Source organism: Barbus barbus (genome assembly GCF_936440315.1).
Source record: "Barbus barbus genome assembly, chromosome: 2".
Classification (NCBI taxonomy): Eukaryota; Metazoa; Chordata; class Actinopteri; order Cypriniformes; family Cyprinidae; genus Barbus; species Barbus barbus.
In genome coordinates, this window is record NC_136730.1 from 14,042,924 (window position 1) to 14,066,746 (window position 23,823).

The 23,823-nt window shown below is 37.6% G+C and overlaps 1 protein-coding gene across 4 annotated transcripts in view; it reads right to left on the minus strand.

The window, feature by feature from the left end:
* LOC306885916 (phosphatidylinositol-binding clathrin assembly protein-like) overlaps positions 1-23,823 on the minus strand; it is a 65,226-nt gene that overhangs the window by 13,960 nt on the left and 27,443 nt on the right. For 2 of the 4 annotated variants that reach the window (XM_079442728.1, XM_079442730.1), the window contains exons 3-12: positions 12,177-12,252; positions 11,986-12,088; positions 11,671-11,764; positions 10,643-10,754; positions 9,617-9,723; positions 7,862-7,903; positions 7,366-7,386; positions 3,985-4,070; positions 2,427-2,562; positions 666-796 (exon numbers count right to left, since the gene is read on the minus strand). In XM_079442728.1, coding sequence (XP_079298854.1) covers positions 666-796; positions 2,427-2,562; positions 3,985-4,070; positions 7,366-7,386; positions 7,862-7,903; positions 9,617-9,723; positions 10,643-10,754; positions 11,671-11,764; positions 11,986-12,088; positions 12,177-12,252 — 908 coding nt within the window. The remainder of the gene's footprint in view (positions 1-665; positions 797-2,426; positions 2,563-3,984; positions 4,071-7,365; positions 7,387-7,861; positions 7,904-9,616; positions 9,724-10,642; positions 10,755-11,670; positions 11,765-11,985; positions 12,089-12,176; positions 12,253-23,823) is intronic. The other 2 variants (XM_079442729.1, XM_079442731.1) reach the window with 1 other exon arrangement.

Genomic DNA, 23,823 nt, shown 5'->3' on the forward strand with positions numbered 1-23,823 from the left:
TTTTTCACTCTCATCAATGGCACATTTGGATTATATCACTGAGCAGCTCAGAGTCCAGAGCCAAAAAAGGACAAAAACCAGTTAAAGCCAGACAGGGTGAAAAGATTCCGTCCGTTCACTTAAAACAATCAACCTGTTGTGGAAGTTGCATCATCAGCAAGGCAACTCCCACAACAATTATGAGATTCATGATGCCAGCAGGGTTTAAAACCAGCAAACAGCCCAACAGCTGCCAAATACATCAAATAAGTTGTGCCAGACATTGTGTAATTTATTGCAAAACTGAACTTAACTTTGTAATATTGTACAGTATATAAGATGTTGATAATGTTATAAAACGTGTTATGAGAAGAGTATCTTGTGCTTCAAAGAAAATTGAAGAAAAAAAAAGAAAAAAGGAAATGTGACTTTTATAAGTTGTCACAATTTTGTTATTTGATTAGTGACCTAGAAGAGTATACTGAATATTAAGTATCTCTTAATTTGTCTGTTATAAGCTTTCTTTATTTCAAAATCCTACAATTTTATTTCCAGTTTAAATTGATTTTGATTTCAGATTTTTTTTGAGTTTGGATCATATTGTGTAGCATATATTGTAGATTTACTGAGCTTTGTTTTACTGTATGGTATAATACGTTTGCGGTCATGTACAGCACATTAGTGACCTGTTTGTTGAGGGTGGACTTGTGGTGTTGGTGAACAGGTCCATGCCCGCAGTGTGGTTGTTGACACTACCCATAGACTGTGTGATGGGAGAGGCAGAGGGGGTCATGCTGATCTCCTTCAGATGCTGGTTCTACACAATCACAAAACACAGGAAGAAAACATTTACAGATCATGTAAAGCGTGTAAAGACTGGGCTGCTTGGCACATTCCTCCTGCAATGGTCACTGTAGAGCAGGACAGCACAGAGTATTTCTTTCAGCTGAGCTCTGTGAAATCAGACAGATTACAGCCACTCAGGCAGCTGAAGTGCCAGTCAGCTACAGCTCAAATCTACTGTGTGTGTGTGTGTAAGAGATGGCTGAAGTCAGGGAAGATCTCTCAGGTCACACTTCTTTTGACAGAAACTAGCAGACTCAGAAACATCAACTACTGGAGCAGCCTAAACCAACCATATGAAAAGAACAAGAAAAGTCAATAAATCGTCAGCACGTAGAGCTATTTCAAGCTAAGCAAGTCACTAGAGCACAACTACTTGAAATCAGACCAGAGTCATGTTTGGTCTAAAGTCTGGCCACTAGGCTTAGACATATACTGTGTACTATGTTTTTTTACACATGAGCAGCTCATGATCCTGTGACACTGTTCACAGTAAACGCTGCTCCACAAAACCTCATCTCATTTGATTGAAGTTTAAGTCACTTAGTACATGAATTTGTGAATACAACATAATAAAATAAAAGCTTGATGGTTTACCATTTGAATCAAGACAGCCATAAATTAGTCATCTAATTTTACAGTTGCACTGTAAAGTTATATTATTTGTCCTATTTTCTCCTTTACAGTGAAATATTACAATAGTAAAAATTTCTTATTTTATTTAGCAATAATCATAAGAAGAATTATTATTATTATTATTGTGTATAGTTATTTTCAGATATGATTATTATATTATTAAATGTGTACATTATTATTATTATTATACTGATAGATAAAACAACATTTTGGGCCACATTGTGCAGCCCTCTAAAAAAAACCTAAAGCTAGTTTCTAAAGAGAGAGGAAGTACGTTGTGACATGGCAAGATTTTTTGCCCTTTGCAACAACAACAAAATGTGGAAAGAAAAGAAAACAGAAAGAGAATGATAGCACCCTAAAACTCTGTGGAGTGTTGAGAACACAACAATCACAAAGAAACACCAGCTCAATTTCACACAAACTTATCCGAACATGGGTTGTGTAAATACTTTGATGTTGGACTCTGAAATTGCTTTGAATGTTTGAACTATTCAGATACGGAGCCATGGTACATCTGGGGATACATTCCACACCACTGACGTTCCTGTCATTCAGTTTGTGTGTGTGTGTGTGTGTGTGTAGGTGTGAGTATTTGTGTCCCACAAGGTATGACAGTACATCCTGATGGGGACAGAGAGGTTTGATTAACCCCACTGGCCACTTACTGCTGCAGGCTAATCATTGAAGGTACAAGGGCGTATTGTGTAAACACACACACACACACTTGTATGTGTCGAACAAAATGTTCCCAGAACAGCAGCTTCAATCCTGCCAAATCTCAGTGGCATGAAATTTGTCTGGGTGGGATATGCCTTTACTGTATGTACTCTTTATATTCTACATAGAATGAAGGTGAAAACAGCTAACAATATCAGAGTAACATCACTTCCTGTCTATGGTTCAAATTTAATTAGCATTTAGAACATGTTCATTCACAGAGCATTATGGGATAGATTGTAACCCACCTTGAGAGCTTGCAGACGGGCTTGCTCCTCCTCCAGGGCCTGCTGTTTCTCCTTCTCGTCCATCCTGCTGGATGAGAAGGAGAAGGACATGCCCGTGTTGGACAGGGATGACACTGCATTGGACAGAGTGTTGGCTCTACAGACAAAAACAGATACACACAGAAGTGAGATTTCCCTATCAGTTACAATCAGTACAAGGCCTGATTAATTTAACACTGTACACAAGCCAAAAAAGTCATATTACAGGATGTGGCTACATATATAAATCTCTTGCTAATGAGTTGTTGTTGCTGTATCAAGTGCTTCAACATATGGCTTGTGAAGTAAAGTGCTGTTTAGAGGACTAATACAGAATATACTTGCATTTGACTACATATGAAGAATTTTTTTTTTTTTAACCATTTTCAAAAATCACCACGTTTTTGTGTTTTATTGTTTTTATTATGTAGCTGTATTTTTTTTGTTATTTTTCAACCTAATCAAAATAGCCCTAACTGCAGTTTGATTGAGATTAAGTTATTGTTATCGCCGTTATCTATTTTTGCAAATGAACTCTTCATATTTTTGTCTTATATTTATAGCAATAAAATGTAAAACAAGTACACTCACATGATATGAATGAGATGTCATTAGCCAAATAAAAGTTGTTTTATTTTACACAATGTTGCCCACTGTGATGGCCACCATGTTATATTATACAATAAGCACGCTGCTCAATCTTCCTCATTCAAATGAACTTTTCACTCTAATTTGTCATATTTATGATCCTCAGTGCGACAAAGCAATGGCAGTGAATACAAAAATGCATGAGCAGGTATACCAAGGAAGTTACACCAAAAATGACATTTTACAGTTTTAATTAATATATACACACAAATGTCAGCGAATATTAGATTTGGTAGAGTCTGGGCTAACTTAAGATCTGTAAAAATGGAGGATCAAATCCACAAATCAATGTTTTTCATATTAAAATGTTTTTATTTGGAATTTCAGAAGAAGAAAAAAAAATGCAAAACCACTGTAACAAAAAATATGATTCACATAAAAGTAGTAATAATTGCACAAAAATATTAAAAATAAATGGAAAGAAAGATAAATGCATACATAAATAAAAAAATTCTCGGTGTCTCTGTTCAACACCATTCCTCTTCCCCTGCTGATGGAAATGCGAAATGGAAATTGTCCATTCACTGATTAATATGGAAGCTCTTGCTTGCTTGACATGTGAGAACGGACCTCATTGGTTGAGGACTGGCTGGGTTTACAATATGCAATGAGCTCTATGTATGTGCGTTGATTAATGATTGTATGTGAATAAAAGCCTAAATTAAATTCGTCATTCATCATGTAAAACGATCATGTTTTTTTAGAAGGCTTGGATTAAACCACTCAATTCATATGTATTTATTTTAGAATGTCTTTGTGAATTTTTCAAATGCATTAATATTTTGGTTGCACGGACTTTGAATGGATGGACAAAAATAACTTCACAGATGTATGCCCAAACTGTGCTTTACAGCGTGATGCTGGATGTTTTTAGAACTGTAGGATTTCGTACCTGTTGTCGGCGGAGAGCTCCTTGGTTTTCTTTCCCTCCAGAGAAGCCAGGTGCTGCTCAAGAGCCTCCAGCAGACTGCTGGGAGCCTGCAGGAGAAAGAGACGGTTCAAGACCTCAATAAGAACTAGTTTAAAGGGTACCCACTCACACGGTCAAACACACTTGCACACACTCACCCACTCGATCCAGTTTCAGCAAATAATAACAGGAGCATGCTTTAAGCTTTTAGTAAGAGGCGTACAGGCAAAGGATAAACAAGCACTGAAAACAAGAGAGAAGAATACGAATTCGAAAGAGAGGAAGTGACATGCACAGTGGAAGATCCAAGCCTCAAACGCATGACAGACCCATGAGGTCACCGATGTAACTCAAGTATTATACCATGACATTAACCTCTTTACACTGGCTTTTGTAACTAGTAATTGGGGGGTTTCTTCGAGAATTTCTTGAGTCGCAAATCTAGCTGAAACCTTCCTCTGAGCCATTTATTCCGATCTAGGATTTGTTTCTTTTGAAGAGAATTCTCTTAACTAGGGCTGTGCGATTAATCAAAATCTATTAATAACGATTTGAGACGTAGCGATTTGCTAAATCGCAAAGCCTGCGATATGTACACAATATTACTCTGTTCCAGAGCATATGCATGACTGCCAGCCTTGAGTGGCGGTCTTACTAACCAATAGAGTGGGCTCACCTCAGTTCTCCCCGATCAGCACTGCTCTAGCCAACTGCATAAACGCCCACCATTTAAAAAGGGTCAGATCGAAAGTTAGCTAAATTAAAACTAAAGAAAAACGTATGTAACTTCAGCTTCGAAATGACAGACAACGAACAAAAAAGGTCATTTGCAAGAGCTGCGTCACAACGCATATCAAGAGCTCCCTTATCGGTTCTGCTTTCAGGACTGGAGAATAAAAGATACATTTTTAGATGTTTTTATTAGTAGGCTACATGAACGTTATCTTACACATTTTATCTCCCCAACAGATTAATTTGAAATAAGTTTGTTCGCCAATTCAGAAGACCGCACACAAAGCCTGTGTCTCTGAATGCTTCTCATACTCATCCTGCTCTGCCCCACGCTGCGCGTCTCCCGTGTCTCACAGACGAGCCGTTTACACGCAGCCCATCTCGTAATGCTCTTTTATACTCGCAGTCTCGTGCCCGGTTCTGCTCCACAAGTCTCTCACGAGCGCATCTGGCACTATGGACGAGGCCTGACGCACGATACCGCGCAACCTGTGTCCACTCGCGCCTGGCTCCGCGTTTAAAACGAATGTAAATTAAGTCTAACCGCTTGCCAATTTCACTTGGATGAAATGAAACATTCAGTACATTTCCCACTTGTTCTTAAAATCCCAAATACTTAAAAATTAATAAATCAGCCCGTGTAACATGTAATACTTTAATAATTGGCTAAAGAAATATAGTTCTTTATTTATAAAAAATAAACAAATCTTTCCTGTGAAATTCAGTAATTCTGTAAAAGTAGTAATACCATTATAATCTTCCCTGTAGAGGAAAAAAACGTAGATAAAACTATCTACGTAGATAAGAATTTTATTTTATTTTTTAAAATCACAATTTGGTATTTTTCCCCAAATCGCACAGCCCTATTAACAACTACAACAGGAAGCATAACAGGTCGCAGATCAGCAAACACAGGATGTGTATGTTAGCACCTAAGAACACACACACCCCATGCTGCTTCATTCAAATGAGAGCAAATGTTAGCACAAGCTCAGAGCTCATGGTTGGTGAAAAGAGCAGGTGCCTTGTGCCAAGTTTCCAGAACAGACAACCAGTGTATAAATTGCTCTTATGGACTAAGGGTAGGTAAGCTCTTCGACTGAGCCTAGCTGGCAGCGCTGGCCAACATGTCTGGATCTGATCTAGGCTGGCTTTTTCTCCACATCGCTGAGAGGGCAGATTGGGTCTAATCCATTCCATAAAAAACAGAAGCCAAAAGAAAGAAACACACACATGCAGCAGTCTACAATTCAAATAGAACTAAAAACGAACATTGCCTAAGCGGGAAAACACATTACTTCCACAGAAGTGAGATAAAAAAGAAAGATGAAAGTGTAAGAGCTTAAAATTTGCTTCCTTCCTGTCTGATTTGATTTCCTTGAAGACACGGCATGAACAGGCTTGTGATTAAATGAATACATTATCGATGTGCGTGCTGCTACGTAAAGGACAAAGTGAGGTTACATGAATACTTCATCACAATCCTACAAACGTAGGACAGTTTTCTCATGTAAAGGAGAAACAGGGCATTGGGTAAATCATACAGCTCTCGCAAGAGCTCCACCTTCTCCAACTTTGATGGTCAGGGGGTTTGCAAGCATAAAGCTGTCATGCAACCCAGCCGGAGACTTGCTTTTATGCTGATCTGAGCTAACTGTATGATCAAACCATAAAGAGACAACTGCACATCTGGTCTCAGATCAGCAGAAATAGCGATGTACAGCCATGCCTGCAAAGTGACGGGGAAAAGAATGGCAGTTTGGGCCACATTCAATCAGCCTGGTTTTAAAGGGATGAATCTGCTGATGCAATCAGAAAGAAACTAGGGCTGGGAGATGCAGCTAAAAAAAAAAGAAAAAAAAAAAAAACGTTACTTTAATATTTACTTTACGATAATTTTTTCTCTCAACGTATACAGTATGTATTTGCTCTAAAATGGCTTTTAATTTAAGGAATAATCACTTTGGCTAAACCCAGATTTGGACTCAAAATACAGTAAAATGTTCAAAAATAAAAAGAAGAATATTTTTTATTAAATTAACATTGATATTTACATAATTATGATATGTTATATCATTATGCACTAGTCAACATTTGAAGTGGATCAAAACCTTTCATCAGTTATCCCAAAACCAAAATGCCTTCTTGTCTTAGGACAACTTTTATGAACTTTTTTGATCCACTTCAAATGTTGACTAAAAGTATATTATATTATTTATAAATAAAACAAATAATTTTGTTCATTCCAATACTACTATATAGAACAATAGAATAATATATATCATTAAATTATAATTTACCCACATATTTTTCACTGAAACATTAAACAGTTTTATGTTTGTGCATTTAATGAGACAAGACATAATTATAATATGCCCTTGGTTTAATTAGTTTTTCTTCACAATTTTAAAATATTTCTGCACTTACAGTATAGTGAGTGCAAAACTGGCCTGCTGGCACAGGTTTCTAATAAATTAGATGGCCAAATAAAACTGACTGCAGGATTAATGATGCTGGCTAATTTTCAACAAAAAAATGATTGAATATGCTGTAAATATTTGATATATCCCCCAGCACTAGTAGTAACACAGTTATGTCAAACACAAGCAGTGCATATAACCCACCACCTACAAGGTAAGATCCTCTAGTCGTCTGAAAGGAACAATAAACAATGTGTTACTGCAGGAGATTAAACCTCTCATTCAATATAGTGTGTTAACCCCACTCTGTAATGTCAACACTCAAACAAAGACATTCAATTTGAACTGTGCCTAGTGCAACTCCACAAAGTCATACTGAAACAGTGTGATAATCACTAAACACATGTTTGAGAGGGAACTAAACAGAGAGAGGAGTGTTTGGTAACGGCTGTCAAGCAACAAGTCTTGAAGCTATTAATATTAAGTCTGACTTTTTAAACCAAAAAGAAGAGAGGACAGGAGACAGAACGTCCAAAAAACAGTGAGCATGGGTACAGAAACATCACGTAAGACAACAAGAGAAAGGACGAGGACAGGTGGAACACAGAGAAAAAAGGAGGAAGGGAGAGCGGTGGTACAATGGATGACAGCAGCAGAGTAGTCAGGAAGTAGAGGAGAAACAAAGTGGAGATGAAATGTACACTGACCTGAGTGAGATCTGGGATGTCACCCTGATCAATCCCAACTTGCTGGGTCATAAAACAAAACAAACAAAAAAAGGTAAACAAACGAAGGGAGGGGGAGGAATCAGGAAAATAACAAAAAGGTTCATTACATCATGCAGTGACTAAAAATGCAAGAAATAAAAATAACATTGGTGTGGCATGCCGAGAGCCACGGAGGAACAATGGGAACGAACGCAGACATTGATAATGTCTCACATGTTTGACTGTGAGGTGTGGAGTGGTTAACATTCAAAAACAACTTTTACAAATGATGATTTTTAAATGAGAACCAGTAGAAAAAGAAAATTAGACAAGAATCTCACATGGTGAGGGACATTGTTCTCAGAGACTAATTGTCAAATCAAATCCCTGAGAAGAGGAGCCAGTCTGGAAATAAAGCCAGACAGTCTAACGCCTGGCTGGATGGACAGAGGGGAAGTGAGAGAAAAAAGTCGGCAGCACGGGAATTCATCAGTGTCAGAGAGAGAGGAGGGAGTGAGAGTCTTATTAGCACCAAACAGATCTACATTTGGGCAAGAAGGAGAGTGAGACTTTAAAGGTCTCACGCCATGTGAATAAACAGTAGGAACGACAGCCGTCAACGGTCACAGTAAGGATAACAGGGGAGAAACAGCTCATTCCACACTGTATAAAGCAGTCTTAGTGGAGTCTACTCTCTCTGCAGAGTTCCCACACTTTGGACCAATAACTTCACATGGATTTTCCAGAGCTTATCCAAGAATTTTTTTTTTAAATCATTGTGGAGATTGCCGGGGGTTAATTTTCATATGTACAGTACCATTCAAAAATATAGGGCGAGTAAGATTTTGTTATTGTTTTTAAAAGATGAAAAATAATTACAACTTCCAAAGTTGGCAAAGATGAATTTTCAGCATCATTACTCCAGAGTCCAGTCTTCAGTGTCACATGATCCTTCAGAGATCGCTCTAATATGCTGATTTGATGCTCAAGAAATCAATTGTTTTATCAATGTTGAAAGCAGTTTAACTGTTAAATTTATATATAGAAAGTTCAAAAGAACAGCATTTATTTGACATAAAACAGATTTTTTTATAGCAATAATTTGCAAATAGAAATGTTTGGTACTGTTACAATAAATCTATTTACTGTCACTTTTGATACATTTAATGCACCTTTGCTGAACGAAAGTATTAATTCTCTCAAAAAAATAAATCTTACTAACCCCAAACTTCTGAACGGTAGTGCTTGTCAGGTAATAAGTTAGTTAATAAAATTTTGTAAACTTGGTGTACAAATGTACCCAATGAGACCCTCAATCAACAGACTGATGTTATGCTGATTTCCATCTCTTTTTACCAATTGCAATGTTTTAGGAGCTGTTACAGAGAAACCAATACAGAGGTCAGTTTAACCTCTACTCAAACAAAGGATGAAACTTAGTGACATCTGAATGACTCTTGGCAGGAGAGGCACATGTATATGTTTATAGACACATTCCATGAGGACTGTGCAATGCATTGCAGTGCCAGAATTCTAAATATATGGCATCCGTGCACGCATCAGTCTAGTGAATATGAATGCCAGAGCATTGTAGGATGGACAGATATGTGAGAGAGAGAGAGAGAGAGAGAGAGAGAGAAATTGTTGGAGCGGAGGGATCCTAGAACAGACTGTCTAATCTCAGACCTGTCGTATCAAAACACTGTGTGTGTGCGTGCGTGTGTGTGTGTGTGTGCGCACGCATTGCGCTGGTACCTCAGCCACTTTAAGAAACTCTGACAGCTTGGTCATCCTGTACAGAAACTTCTTATAGATGTCCAGGGCATCTTTACACTGATTTTTTTTCATGTCAAAGTATTTCTCTGAAACAGGAGGACAAAAAATAGAGAGACAGGGGGAGAGCAGAACGATTAGCAGAGCAACTCAAACAGATAAAGACTGCAATTATACCATCAGAGGACTATCAAAACACTCTGGGCTGTCTGACAGAGACAGGGGCATATAAAAGCTGCTGTAATGGTTTGCTCAAGGACAGCTAGCACTCTAATGCATTTTCAGACCATCAACCTAAATGGGTATGTGTTACAACAACAACAAAATTAAATAAAACAATAAAAATCATGGAACAATGAATGACTTAATGACTGAACGATAAGAGCTCCGAGTAAAAAGCAGCAATAGCTGAAGAGGAATTAAAGCCTCGTCTCTGCTAGACTACACACACTGGATGCAAATTGCAACGTCAGGCCAAAGAGAAGACAAAAAAAAAAGCACAAGTATCTCACACAGTGTTGTTCTAAATATGTGTTTAGGTAATATTTGTTTGCTTGCTTATAGTTTTTGTTTGGTTGCTTATACTTTTCATAAATCTAAAAGCAAATCTGGCCTCATTTCATTTAAATCTTTTCATAAGAATCAACCAAAAAGTTAAATACAATCTAAAGTTAAAAGGCATCAAAATACGCTTCAAAAACTTTTGGGTTAGAGAGACCTATTCTACAGTGGTTATAGATAATATGGTCCCACCAATTGTCAAAATATACACAATGTTTTCAATCAACAACACGATTGATTTAACATTTATTTGTGGTACACAGATGCAGTTCATTTTGGATGAAAGTATCTCAGACTAGTAATTAATATGTATAGCGTACAGGAAGACCTAAGCTCTTGTGGTTTAACTGCACTGTTCTTTGCTCAGAAAGCAGTAAGACGTAACCCCTAAAGCAGAGTGTGAGAGTGGGACGCTCTCCAGAGTGAAAGGGAGTGGATTACTCTTACCCAGCAGGTTGATAACGCCCTCATTATAGGCAGCAAACAGACGGATGGAGTCTTTGAAGAGCAGCATGAAGGCAGTGTTGATCACTCCGTTAGTCAGCTCATTAGGGTTAGCCTACGGACACACACCCACACAGCCACAGGAGAGAGTACACATCATACCAAATAGCTCGGACAGAATCAACATCAAATGTTGTTGTGTTAAAATAGGGTTTTCCAACCTGAGGCTTCAGGGTCACTTGATTTTAAGGGAACTGATTATCACTTCAATCACTGGCACAATCAAATAATCTGCACTATAAACAGACAAATCTATCCAAGATGAGTGGAAAATTACTAGGACTAAGGGACTTTTAATACTGCAAATGTTCTCACATTTCATCAACCAGGTTGAATTTTTTTTACATACAGACTTCCATTTAAAAGCCTGGGGTCAGTAAGATTTTTCTTTGAAAGAAATTAAAACTTTTATTTGGATGCATTAAATTGATTTCACAGTAAAGTTGTTTATAACGTGACAAAAGATTTAGATTTCATAAAAATGCTGTTCATTTGAACTTTCTATTCTTCAAAGTATCATGAAAAACAATTATCATGGTTCCCACAAAAATAAAGCATCACAACTGTTTTGAAAACATTAAATTTTACTTGAGCACCACATCACAATGTTAAAATTATGTGTTCTGATGATGCTAAAGACTGAAGACATTTAGTGCTAAAAATGCATAGAAATAAATTAAATTTTAAAATATATTTTTATAAAAGAAAACAGCAATTTTAAAATGTTAATATTTCACAAGATTTTTGATCAACTAAGTGCAGTGAAGAATTCTTTCAAAAACATTAAATCTTACCGACCACAAACTTATAGAATATGATTTTTTTTCTTAATAGGTTATAAAGCATGAAAAATGTAAGCGCCAGAAAAATAAATAAATTAATAAATTTTATTAAATAAATTAAATAAATCATTATTTTATTTGAATCATTGGAAAGTTTTAAAGCATACATGCATGTTCTCCATCACAAACCTGGAAATCCAGCAGCGCATCCAGCTGGTTTTGAATGATAGGCAACGTTTTGATCAGCTTCTCTGTGTTCATGGTGCGCATGACTCCATCAATACTGCACCACAAACACATAAACAAACAATCAGACCTCGCCACTTACTCGCAATCTTAATTAGCGGTTAAAAAATCAGCTACTTGATCAGCTTTTAAAAACAACTTAATTATCAGAGTAATGAGCTACCCTGATTAGATTATGTCCTGCTGAGACAATGTGTTTGAACACAATCTTGACTCTAGGCAGACAACATTACAGAGGCAGAACTGAGGTTTACCCACCCTCTCTTCATCTTGGTGAAGTCCACAGCCACCAGCCTATAGGAAAGGGCTTTCTCATTGAGATATCTGCTGTACCGCCTGATGAACGTGGACATGTCATAGCCTGAGGGAAAGATCGAGGGGTTTATCATCAGTGCGCGTGTGCGTACAATCCTTTAGAGACTGGAAAGGTGTTCATGTTTCTGACATACCTTGCAATGCACCTTTATCAAGGAAATTGTTCAGATTGAAGAGCGTGTTTCTTGAGGCCAGATACTGAATGAAACGCTGTGGGTACAGAGAAGAGATCATCAAAATGCTGACACAAAAATATGGTCATATACTAGATGTGATTCTACAGCTCTTAATCAGTCAGAATGCGGGAGCGACTTCATCCCTGACGTGTGGAAACTCCCCGCTGCTGAATTTGCAGCACACTGTGTGAAACCTAGACCTGTGTACAAGACCAGACTCCTCTGAGCTTTCTTTGAGCTGCCAAGTATGTCTGCTGCAGCTCCCCTCCTTCATCCAGCCCCATCCCACCAGCTCACACAGCTGTGGGTTGAGGAAAAGAGCAAAGAGAAGCACACAACGTTCTGGGTGCTGTTGTGAACAGACATGATGGGAGTTTTGGGACTGCAGAAGATTTCTACTACTACTAGGATGCATTCTGACCTCTTTCATGCATGTGGTGGACATGACGGGCAAACAGAGAGTAAAACAGACTCTCAAACGTTCGCTTTACCTTTACACAGACCTCAACGCCAATCAAAATGTTTTGGGATCGGATCACAAAAATCATATTCTGATATAGCACACAAAGGTCTGCCAACTCACCTGTCAATCAACCACATGGTTTAAAATAAATTGTGATGTAACTGAAGCAGATATTTACTGCCGTATTGTGAAATTTGTATTTTTTTTATTTTTTTTTAAGTAGGATGGGGGCTCAGTTATACCTATCAACTGTTGATTGGATTGAGGCAGACTGAATGAAAGGGACAGAATTTAAACTAAATCAGAGATATCTAGCATACATCAAAAATGTATTTATACGTAGAAATTCATTAATATTCATAAAAAATTAGATTAAACAGGGCTCCAAACTGCGACTAAAATGGTCGCATTTGCGACCAAAAATATTAATTTGCGAGTGAAGTTTTTGCTGCGGTCGCCACTGGCGACTATATATAATTTGCATGAAAGGACTTTTTTCCCGATTGTTTTGCGCGCACATCTTTTGTTATGTTCACGTATTAAACTTACATAAGACGATGCGCATCAAAGTTTTACTGAAAAGAGTTTCAAACAGTCCTCGTCTCTGCCGCACACAGTCTGCTGAACGCAGTGAGAGAGACCTGAAAGGGCCTGTTTACACCTGGTCACTTCATGCATTTTCTCTGATTGGATATCTATATGATTTGTTAAAACGTTTCCCCATTTACACTTGGCCACATAAATGTGTCTTCGCAAAACGGATATAAATCCGTTCTTCAATTCCCGCTTCATATGCAAATATAACGGAGTTCACTTCAATGAAAGCAACGGATAATTTTATTAATTATCAGCTAATTTCAATATCAAGAGAGCGCGCGGCATCAGCACTGGAAAGATAGGCTAGTCTCGCTACTTTTAATGAAGAAGATTGTGTGTTGAGCGTCTGCGGCTTACTTTCAGGTTCATTCAGTTTGCGCGTCGCTTGCTGAAGAAATACTCCGCTACTCATCCGCGGTGATGCTTGCTGCATTGCGCTGTCATATCTGACTATAACATGCCATATAGCCTATAAAACGCTCTCACACGTCTATTATTTTAATATTATGGGAGGAGTAAAATTACCATATGTGGTTTCAACAACCAGATGCATTTACACTTGTCCGGTCGATCTTCTTATCGAGATCTTAGTCTATATGCTGTGTTCTGTTAATGCATGGACTTCCTGTTATTTGAAGCGCACTTGCCATCCAGTAATCGCAAAAAGCTTTGTGCTGTCTTACTTTTTAATAAACAAAGTATCAGCTTTAAAATGCTACGAAATTCAAATGATGCGGTTTGGGTGCTCTTTAATGCGGACCACAAGCGCACACTTTCGGTAATATAAACACCAGTACCCCGCGTCCACACGGTCCGTGTATGCGTCCGGATCGCGCGAGCGGAGAGTATCGCACTTAATGCTCAGGCGCGATCTCTTTAGCACCTCCGTTAAAGCAGCAAGTGAACCCATTATATATTTCGATTTACTACTATAGTATGAAATGAACATGATCAAAAGGTAGGCAATAAGAAAGCCTATAGTACAACTTACTGAAATGTTTTATGTAAAAGCTCATTGTTTCAAACTGAGGAAATGTATAAAGCTTGTAAACATTGCATTGTAATACATTTACCTCAGAATAACCACTCAGTGTCCATAAACTCATCAGTCAGCTAGAAAAATAACTATAAAGAGGAGCGTTTTGCTATATTCATGCGCTGTTGCATATTAATATTTTGGTAACACTTTATAATAACGTCCAGTTATAAGTCATTTATAAGTGATTAGTTAATGATTAACTAATCGTTTACAAAACATTCATAAGCAATTAATAAGTGATATGCTAACAATTTGTGTATGTTTTGTTAATTCATTTAAAAGTCATTTACAAGTAATTAGCTAATGATGAACTAATCATTTACAAAACATGACTATACATTCATAGATTATTAATAATTGATATGTTAATATTTTTATCTATGTTTTGTAGAATAAGTTTTGAATAATTTACAAGTGATTAGATGATGATGAACTAATCATTTACAAAACATAACTATACATTCACAAATGATTAAGTAATATGCTAACAATTTATAAATCTGTCATAAGTTATCTTTAAATATAGCATCATGAAATAATCAAACAGATCCTTAATGATTAATAGCTACTAGTTAATATATTATTAATCACTTATAGATCATTGAAATGTCAACATTGTACTATTATCTCAATAAACATTATCAATCATTTACAAAGCTTTCTGCATCCCCTAATCTAAAGTGTAAACTACTCATCAGTTGTAAATGTTTTACAAACTTTATGGTTTCCAGTCGTGTGTGCGTAAATATATATATATATATATATATATGTATATTCACAAACAACCTGTAACCTGGAAGGTTTGTAAAACATTTACAACTGATGAGTAGTTTACACTTTAGATTAGGGGATGCAGAAAGCTTTGTAAATGATTGATAATGTTTATTGAGATAATAGTACAATGTTGACATTTCAATGATTTATAAGTGATTAATAATATATTAACTAGTAACTATTAACCATTAAGGATGTGTTTAATTATTTCATGATGCTATTTATAAAGATAACTTATGACAGATTTATAAATCGTTAGCATATTACTTAATCATTTGTGAATGTATAGTTATGTTTTGTAAATGATTAGTTCATCATTAGCTAATTACTTGTAAATGACTTTTAAATGAATTAACAAAACATACACAAATTGTTAGCATATCACTTATTAATCGCTTATGAATGTTTTGTAAATGATTAGTTAATCATTAACTAATCACTTATAAATGACTTATAACTGGGCGTTATTATAAAGTGTTACCGTGACAACATTTATAGGATGCACTGCACTCAGTTGCCAAGTGATGCTTATGGTCCATGATATTGGTATAGATTCTGTGTAACGAACAATTCTTTGTGACTGTATATTTCAAGTTGTAAAAGACATTTAATTCACACTTTAAGTGAACCTTAGTCCCTCGGTTGACCTGATCATCTACAAGATGGATTAAAATGCTGATAAAGCCTAGAAAAGATAAGACAAACACATGACAAAATGATTGAAATGTTAAAATAGGGGGGAAAAATAAAATGATAATAATAAAATAAACCACTTTTATTCTGTTTTTTTGTCTGGAGCCCTGTTAAAAAATAAATGTAAAAAAAGCACATGAATCATTCACAATAATATCAATGACATTTAGAAATGAGGTTGGATGATTTTTAATTTCATGCTTACTTTAAACTTCACTGATTATGTGCACCTTGAACACCCAAAAATGAAAATTCTCTCATTATTTACTTATCTTATGCGGTCCCAGATGTATGACTTACTTTCTTCAGACAAACACAAAGATATTTAGAAAAATCCTCCACCTCTGTGAGGTGGGTCCCTCAAAGTTGATGCATCACAATGTGCTGACGTTGATGTCATGCAACCTCATGTATGAGACTTGTTCAGAAGCAATGGTTAATAGAGTTTAAAAAGTTTAAAATATAAGTATTTTTCTCACATACATATTAGACATTGCTTCAACAGTTATTCATTCATCAGCTGGGGTTGTATGGATTACTGTCATAGTTTTTGAAGTGTCAATTTTCAAGGACATTTTAATTACCTTTTTATTTCATTACTTTTGTAAAAATCTCTGTTTGTGTTCCACAGAAGAAAGTATCTGGGACAGCGTAAGGGTGATGAAATGAGAGAATTTTCATTTTTGGGGTGGAGTATCCCTATAATTACAAGTGCAAACAGCCTGTGCCTATTTGCAACACACTTTAGGCTGGTACGACAACATTGAGTAAATCTGAATAGAACAAATAGTTTTTCCTAGAAACTGTATTTGTCAATGTCATTTACAAGACACTACAAAGTTATCAGTCCCACACCGAGTCTAAACCAGAATGCAGTACAGTGTAACCTTGATCTTATTTGGTAAATCAGTACACCAGAGAAAAAGAGTCAGCAGGAAACAGTTTTTACGTACTGGGATGGAGCCTTAGGCTTGTTTCACCCCAGGGGAGAACCAGCATGAGGACCTGGCGACAGGCCCTGCGGTCAGGCAAAATCTAGTTAAAAAATTCCAGTGCAGTGGAAAACGTCTGCAGTGGAAAACGTCCTGCATCATTCCTGTTCTGAAGAGACCACAGCCTAAGGAGCTGAATGACTTCAGGCCCGTCACTCTAACATCTCATGTCATGAAGACCATGGAGCGGTTGCTGCTACACCACCTTAGATCACAGGTTCAACATGGACTTGATCCACTGTAGTTTGCCTATCAGGAGAAAGTGGGTGTGGATGATGCCATTCTCTATCTGCTTCGGTCTTTCTCGTACCTGGATAGAGGCAGTAATGCTGTGAGAATTATGTTCTTTGATTTCTCCAGCGCTTTCAACACCATCCAGCCTCCGCTACTGAGTGACAAACTGAAAATGATGGGTGTGGACTCATATCTGGTGAGGTGGATCAACAGTGCTCTCTCCGGTTCTGTTCACCTTGTACACCTCTGATTTTAAATACAACTCGGACTGGTGTCGCATGCAGAAGTTCTCTGATGACACGGCCATTGTTGGGTGTATAAGGAATGGACAGGAAGAAGAATACAGGAGCCTGATCGGGGACTTTGTGGCATGGTGCAGGTCTAACAGTCTGCAGCTCAACACCACCAAAACCAAGGAAATGGTGGTCGACTTCCGTAGGCCTAGACCCCATCTGCAATCTGTGTCCATTGAGGGTGTCTGTGTAGAGATGGTCCGGACATACAGATATTTGGGTCTGGAGTTAGACTGGACTGGTCCCCAAACACGGACGCCCTCTACAGGAAGGGACAGAGCCGACTCTACTTTTTGAGGCGGCTGGGGTCCTTTAATATCTGCCAAACTGTCATCGCCAGCGTTCTCTTCTATGCTGTGGTGTGTTGGGGAGGCAGCATTAAAGGATTAGTTCACTTTTAAAAAAATTTTGCTGATAATTTACTCACCCCCATGTCATCCAAGATGTCCATGTCTTTCTTTCTTCAGTCGAAAAGAAATTAAGGTTTTTGATGAAAACATTTCTCCATGTAATGGACTTCATTGGGACCCAAACGGTTCAAGGTCCAAATGACCGTTTCAGTGCAGCTTCAAAGGGCTTTAAACGATACCAGACGATGAATAAGGGTCTTATCTAGCGAAACGATCTGTCATTTCAAAAATAAATAAAAAAGTTTAAGTTTTATAAGCACAAATGCTCGCCTTGCTCTGTTCTGTGATGCGCGTTCGTGACGTCACATAATACGCAATGACGTTGAAAAGGTCACGGTTGACTTAGGTGGAAGTACAGAGTCAGTGTTTACAAATGTGCGGAAGGAGGACCATATACACATATTCAAATGTCTTTGTGTCAGTTTATCGTTTAAAATGCCCATTTCGTGTGCGTATCCTGGGTGTTTTAATATTAAAAAAAGCCTACTGACTCAGTACTTCCGCCTACCTCAACCGTGACCTTTTCATGTTATTGTGTATTACGTGACGTCACTAACGCGCATCACAGAACAGAGCAAGGCGAGCATTTGTGCTTATAAAACTTAAACTTTTTTATTTATTTTTGAAATGACAGATCGTTTCGCTAGATAAGACCCTTATTCATCGTCTGGTATCGTTTAAAGCCCTTTGAAGCTGCACTGAAACGGTCATTTGGACCTTGAACCGTTTGGGTCCCAATGAAGTCCATTACATGGAGAAATGTTTTCATCAAAAACCTTAATTTCTTTTCGACTGAAGAAAGAAAGACATGGACATCTTGGATGACATGGGGGTGAGTAAATTATCAGCAAAAGTTTTTTTAAAAGTGAACTAATCCTTTAAGAGGAGGGACGCTACGTGGTTGGACAAACTGGTGAGGAAGGCTGGATCAGTAGTTTGGGCTGAACTGGACACCCTGACATCTGTAGTTGAGAAAAAGATCCTCGGAAAGATACTGTCCAACCTGGACAATACCCACCACCCTCTGCACCAAACCATCTCCAGGCAGAGGAGCTCATTCAGTGTCAGGCTGTTGTCCCTGGCCTGCTCTACAGATATACTGAGGATGTCGTTTGTCCCTCAGGCTATACGGCTTTTCAACTCTTCCCTGTGAGTAGGACTTGAACTGGACTGTTGCTAATGGATTTTCTAGATTGATGGACACAGAATTGGAGAGCACCGCCGTCTTATGTCCCATGCCATCTATATATATATTTTTTTTTGCACTGGACTTATATCATCTTTACAGTATCTTTATTACCCCTGTAATCTTTTTTAATGTTTTGTTGTTTGTTTTAATGTTGCTACTGGATACCTGAATTTCCCCTTGGGGATCAATAAAGTATCAATCAATCGATCAATCAATCAATCAATCAAGCATTCCTAGATCTCTGCTTAAGTTGGTGGATCAAGAGTGGTGATCACTGAACAGTAGGCTGACAATCTGGTGTGTATACAGGGGGAAAGGGGCCACCCACCCTTTGAAAGATCAATAATCTCTGATATCAAAGGAGCTCATGGTGCCTGGGGTGGCCCTGGTCATGTGATTGAGGCTTTGCGTGAGGTTCCTCGTTCTCTTTTAGAATTTTTGCAGCCAAATGGTAAAACTTCAGCAGCATTTTAACAATATAGAAAAAAGGACAATGGCAGATTAGTGTGCATAGAAAGTATCAGCAAGTTTAAAAAACAAAGAAAAAAAAAAAAAAAAACAATCAGTCGACTATTGCATTCAGCCATAGTTTTTATCAGCAGAAAAAGAACAGAAATCTACATACTGTTTAAAAATATTTTGGAATAATATTTTTATTGTAAAAATATTTCAATATTCTATGCAAAACTTATTTGGTTTTTTAGTTCAGTTCTACAGAAAGGAATTTAAAGTTATTTGGAAAGATTTATCTACAGGTTATTAATCAGTACAGTACAGATAATAAATAAAAATATTATTTGCACGATGGCAATATAAAAAGACAAAAATTTAATTTTGTAAACAAAGCGTCACAAAATGTCACTTTTTCCTTACACAGTATAAATTAATCTTTATAAACAAAAAATATACAGTGTGGATGTCTTAATATTTAGGAAGGGGATTCCTTTCAAAATTTCTTGGCATCAAAAAAGAAAAAATTCTGCTCTTACAGTGTGTTCCCAATCATTCTCACAGAAAACTACTAAGATACTTCTGCTTTGCACCGGTGCCTCAAATACTGGTCTAAAATCCTTAGGGATCAGACGAGAAGCAGAGTGATGCGTACCATATTCAGACCATGGCGAAAATCCCCAGGATGGCAGCTGTGCGGAGCATGAGCTAGCTCTCTCTGGCACTGTGGCTTAACCTCAGACAGAAACCTTGTGGAAAATGAATGGCCGAGCCAGTGTGTACCAAACTGCAGAGAATATTGCTCCATTCCAGAGCATAGATCAATATAGATTACTGATTCAATGGAGTCTGCAAATCCACATTCGCTTGCCTGCTCCTCTGCATGAAAGCCTCAATCTCAATGTCTTTTTTTTTTTTTTTTTACATAGCGTTTATTCAAAATGAATGTCAGAAGTAAGGACGACAAATATAGATTGATAGGCCAGGAAGGGTCCGGCATTCTCTGCTTAGCAAATAATTAATGTGAGAACAAACCTCAAGTAGTGTGAGAGTGAAGCATCATTTATTATTAAGGCAGGAGGCTCTTTGGCAGGGAGCTTTCTTTCCCAAAGAGAGCAGATTCTATTAACACAGCAGCTCAGGCTGAGGGAAGAAATCAGCAATCTGGAAACAGGGATTGCTCATGTTTTAGCCACTGATTTTGTTGGTGCAGTCAGGAACTGATCCAGAAGCAGTGCTGGAACTGCTATGTGAAATCTGTATGTGTGAGTGTTGGTGTGCGAACCCTGCAGAGAACATGTGTAAATAGGCTGCATGATGATGCCCTGATAATGTGCTGGCTGCTGGTCTTCGCTCTCTCGATCCATACATGTTCTGAGGTTTCTATGGATACGGCCTGAGCAATTACCATGGTTAGAGAAAAAAAAATAAAGGCTTAAAGAAAAACGGCAAGCACAAAAAGATGACAGGATGCGAAAGGAGGCGCATTGTTCAATAGCGATTAATTTCAAACACAAAACCCATTCTGTTTGTAAAGTAGAGAGCTGGAATCACATCTGATTCAGAGCTAAAATGACTGTAACAGAATGCAAAACAGAAATGCGTGACCAAAAAAAAAAAAAAACTTCACGCACCATACAAACTGATGTACTGCTATGTTTAACACTCACAAAATTTCACCATCAAAAAATAAATAAATAAACAAATGTAAAACAATAAAATGACCCTGCTGCACACCAGAGTGGACAAGCAGTGAAAAAAACATTATGGATAACTGCCACTTTGTATACTACAACAAAAAAAAAAAAAGAGAAAGTCAATGGTCCAATCCAACAAGGTGAGTCACCAATTCCCACATGTAGTTTATCCGTACTCCCTAGTTATGAATTACTGATTACAGAGCAGCAGCTGTTTGTTTTCTGCCCACATTTGCCATTCCTGCCTGCAAGGTAAAGAAGGAAAAGTCATCAGGGGAGTGAAAGAATGCTTCATAAAGGTAATAATTACCTTAACTAGCGCACATCACTCACAAACAGCATCCATTATGCAAACAGATCCCACACAGGAGAGACCTGAACTCATAGTCAGTACATGGCCAGAATGTTAAGCAGCCCATTTCACAGCTATGTCAGAAAAGCCTTCAAACTCAACATGAAACTGCATTTCTTTTTCCTGTGCAGTTTGAGGTACATTTCCAAATGTTACAGGATGCTCAATGTATGTATGAATTTGTTTTATAAAATCTAGTCATTTTTCGTGTCATTTATAGATCGTCTGAAAAACAGAAGCAATTATGCTCTTATGCGCAATTACATGTTCTTTGAAATTATGAAGAGAAAATCTTGCAACTGACACAACTCCGCGGATTATACATTGCACATTCTGATCTTATAAATAGCAACAAATTAATTTAAACCATCACACAGCACGGCTGAATTGCAGCTTATTTCTGCAAGTGTGCTGTATGAATCAGAGGCTGTTCTTCAGAAACACGACAGAATCCCTGAGTACATGCTGAGCACCTGTGTTGACACTTACAGAGCAAAATATATTTTCAAGAGTAACATTTACATGGATTTATTAAAAACTCAACTTTAAATGCTGAAACTCTTTGATGGTCTTAAACTGACATTAATCTTCTGTTAACCATTTCATACAGGCTGCATTAATTACAGCAATAGCCTGAAACAAGGGATTGGGGGTGAAAATTAGGGATGTAGGATATGGTCATGCAGAATAAGTTACAGCCAATGTGTTAATAATAGGCATGCTAATAAGCAACTAGTTAATAGTGAAAATTGGACCCTATACTAAAGTGTTACCAAAATATGTTTAAGAGATCACGGTGGATTTTCACTTAAAAATTAAGAACTTGTGTGAGATTCTGGACTGTCCTATTAAGAGTATATATGATCTGATCCCCGTGACTATTTAAAAAGACAGATTCAACTTTATTCTACAATCATATTCAATTTATATCACATTCAATCTTGGTTTCATTCAATCTTCTGGTCAGTGTTTGTGTATTTCTGAATAAGAACAAGTGTTTGTTTTGTCTATGTCAAATCAAATAGTATTGACAGAAGTTAATGATGAAACCAAAAAGACATAAGTTCTTATATTTCTCAGCAGACTGAGGCAGGTCTCTTTAAATACAATCAGCAGGGGGGTATTTATCTTTGTTAAAAAAAAAACTTTATCTGAGCCTCCAACGTTAACTAGATCCAATGAACTTCCCTCACACACACTCACAGACTCTCTATATCTCAAGTATTAACTCACTCGCGCACTCGTCTTCCAAACTCGGTATCCGAAACGAACCGTTCTCGATGGACAGCAGGGGCAGTGGTGTCCCATACAAGGTTAAGCAATTTGCCCACTGTGTGACCCCATATGAACCAGCTGATTAAAATTCCAACCCATTCTCTTTCTGTCCCTTGCCTTTCTCTGTCTCTCAAAGTTCCCTATCCTAACCCAGATGTTTCTTCAATCCCCCCTTCTCTCTATCTTTAGCCAACAAAACATACACTTCCAGTGACGTCACTACAGCAAATTGTACGTTCTGCATCTAGGCCATCAGTGAGTGACATCGGCCTTTTTCTCTTCTATTTGCACAAATGCATGTGGAATCGCCCTTATCAACAACACCTTATCTGTGGCCCCTCCTATGCCCTCTCACAGGGCTACTGCTGACATGACAAATGTCCTCCAAACGTCTCTGCTCCTCAACGGACAGTGATAACCAAACGTGTTTTTCAAGCCATAATGGGGTAAAGGATTAAGATCAGTCTCGACCTGGACCAGACGTTCAGCTCTGATAACAAAAACCACCCCTGGTTGATTAGTGCCCCGTCATGCCGCAGAACAGGGTGTGCTGAAGGACAGTATCTATCTCTGACACTGGCGAGCTGAGGACGCAACGTGAAGGACTTTTTATTTTATAGCCCAAGTGAATGATCAAGGACGTGTGTGAGAGTCACTAGCGCTGCTATTGTTTGTGTGTGTGTATGCTACGGTTTCCTGCAGAATCCACAGTACCACAGAAAATGTAATTATATTTTACCCGAGTTGTGAGCTTGCAGTCTAAATTGAATGTGATGAGATAAAAAGGACCGTGTACTGTGAGAGAACAATGGTACGATACAATAGATGTGTTTTCTTCACTGGCTGCACTTAAAAACAAACATACAGTGTGACTGGTGTAGTACAGTTCACAAAGAAATGACCCTGAGGCAATTATTTTAATGTATCATGCAAATGACTCATGAGTTATTGATCTAAAGCAGACAAATCCATCACTGAACTTACTCAGTCTCTTAGAGCTACATTAACTGCAGTTTAACTGAAGCCCACAAGTTATCTGAAACTGACAAAATGTCCTTTTGAGATACACTCAAAAGTAATGTGAAAAGTATTCCTAAATGTGTTTTAATTCCAAAAATGTAGTTTCTATTTCAAAGTAGTGTGTAAA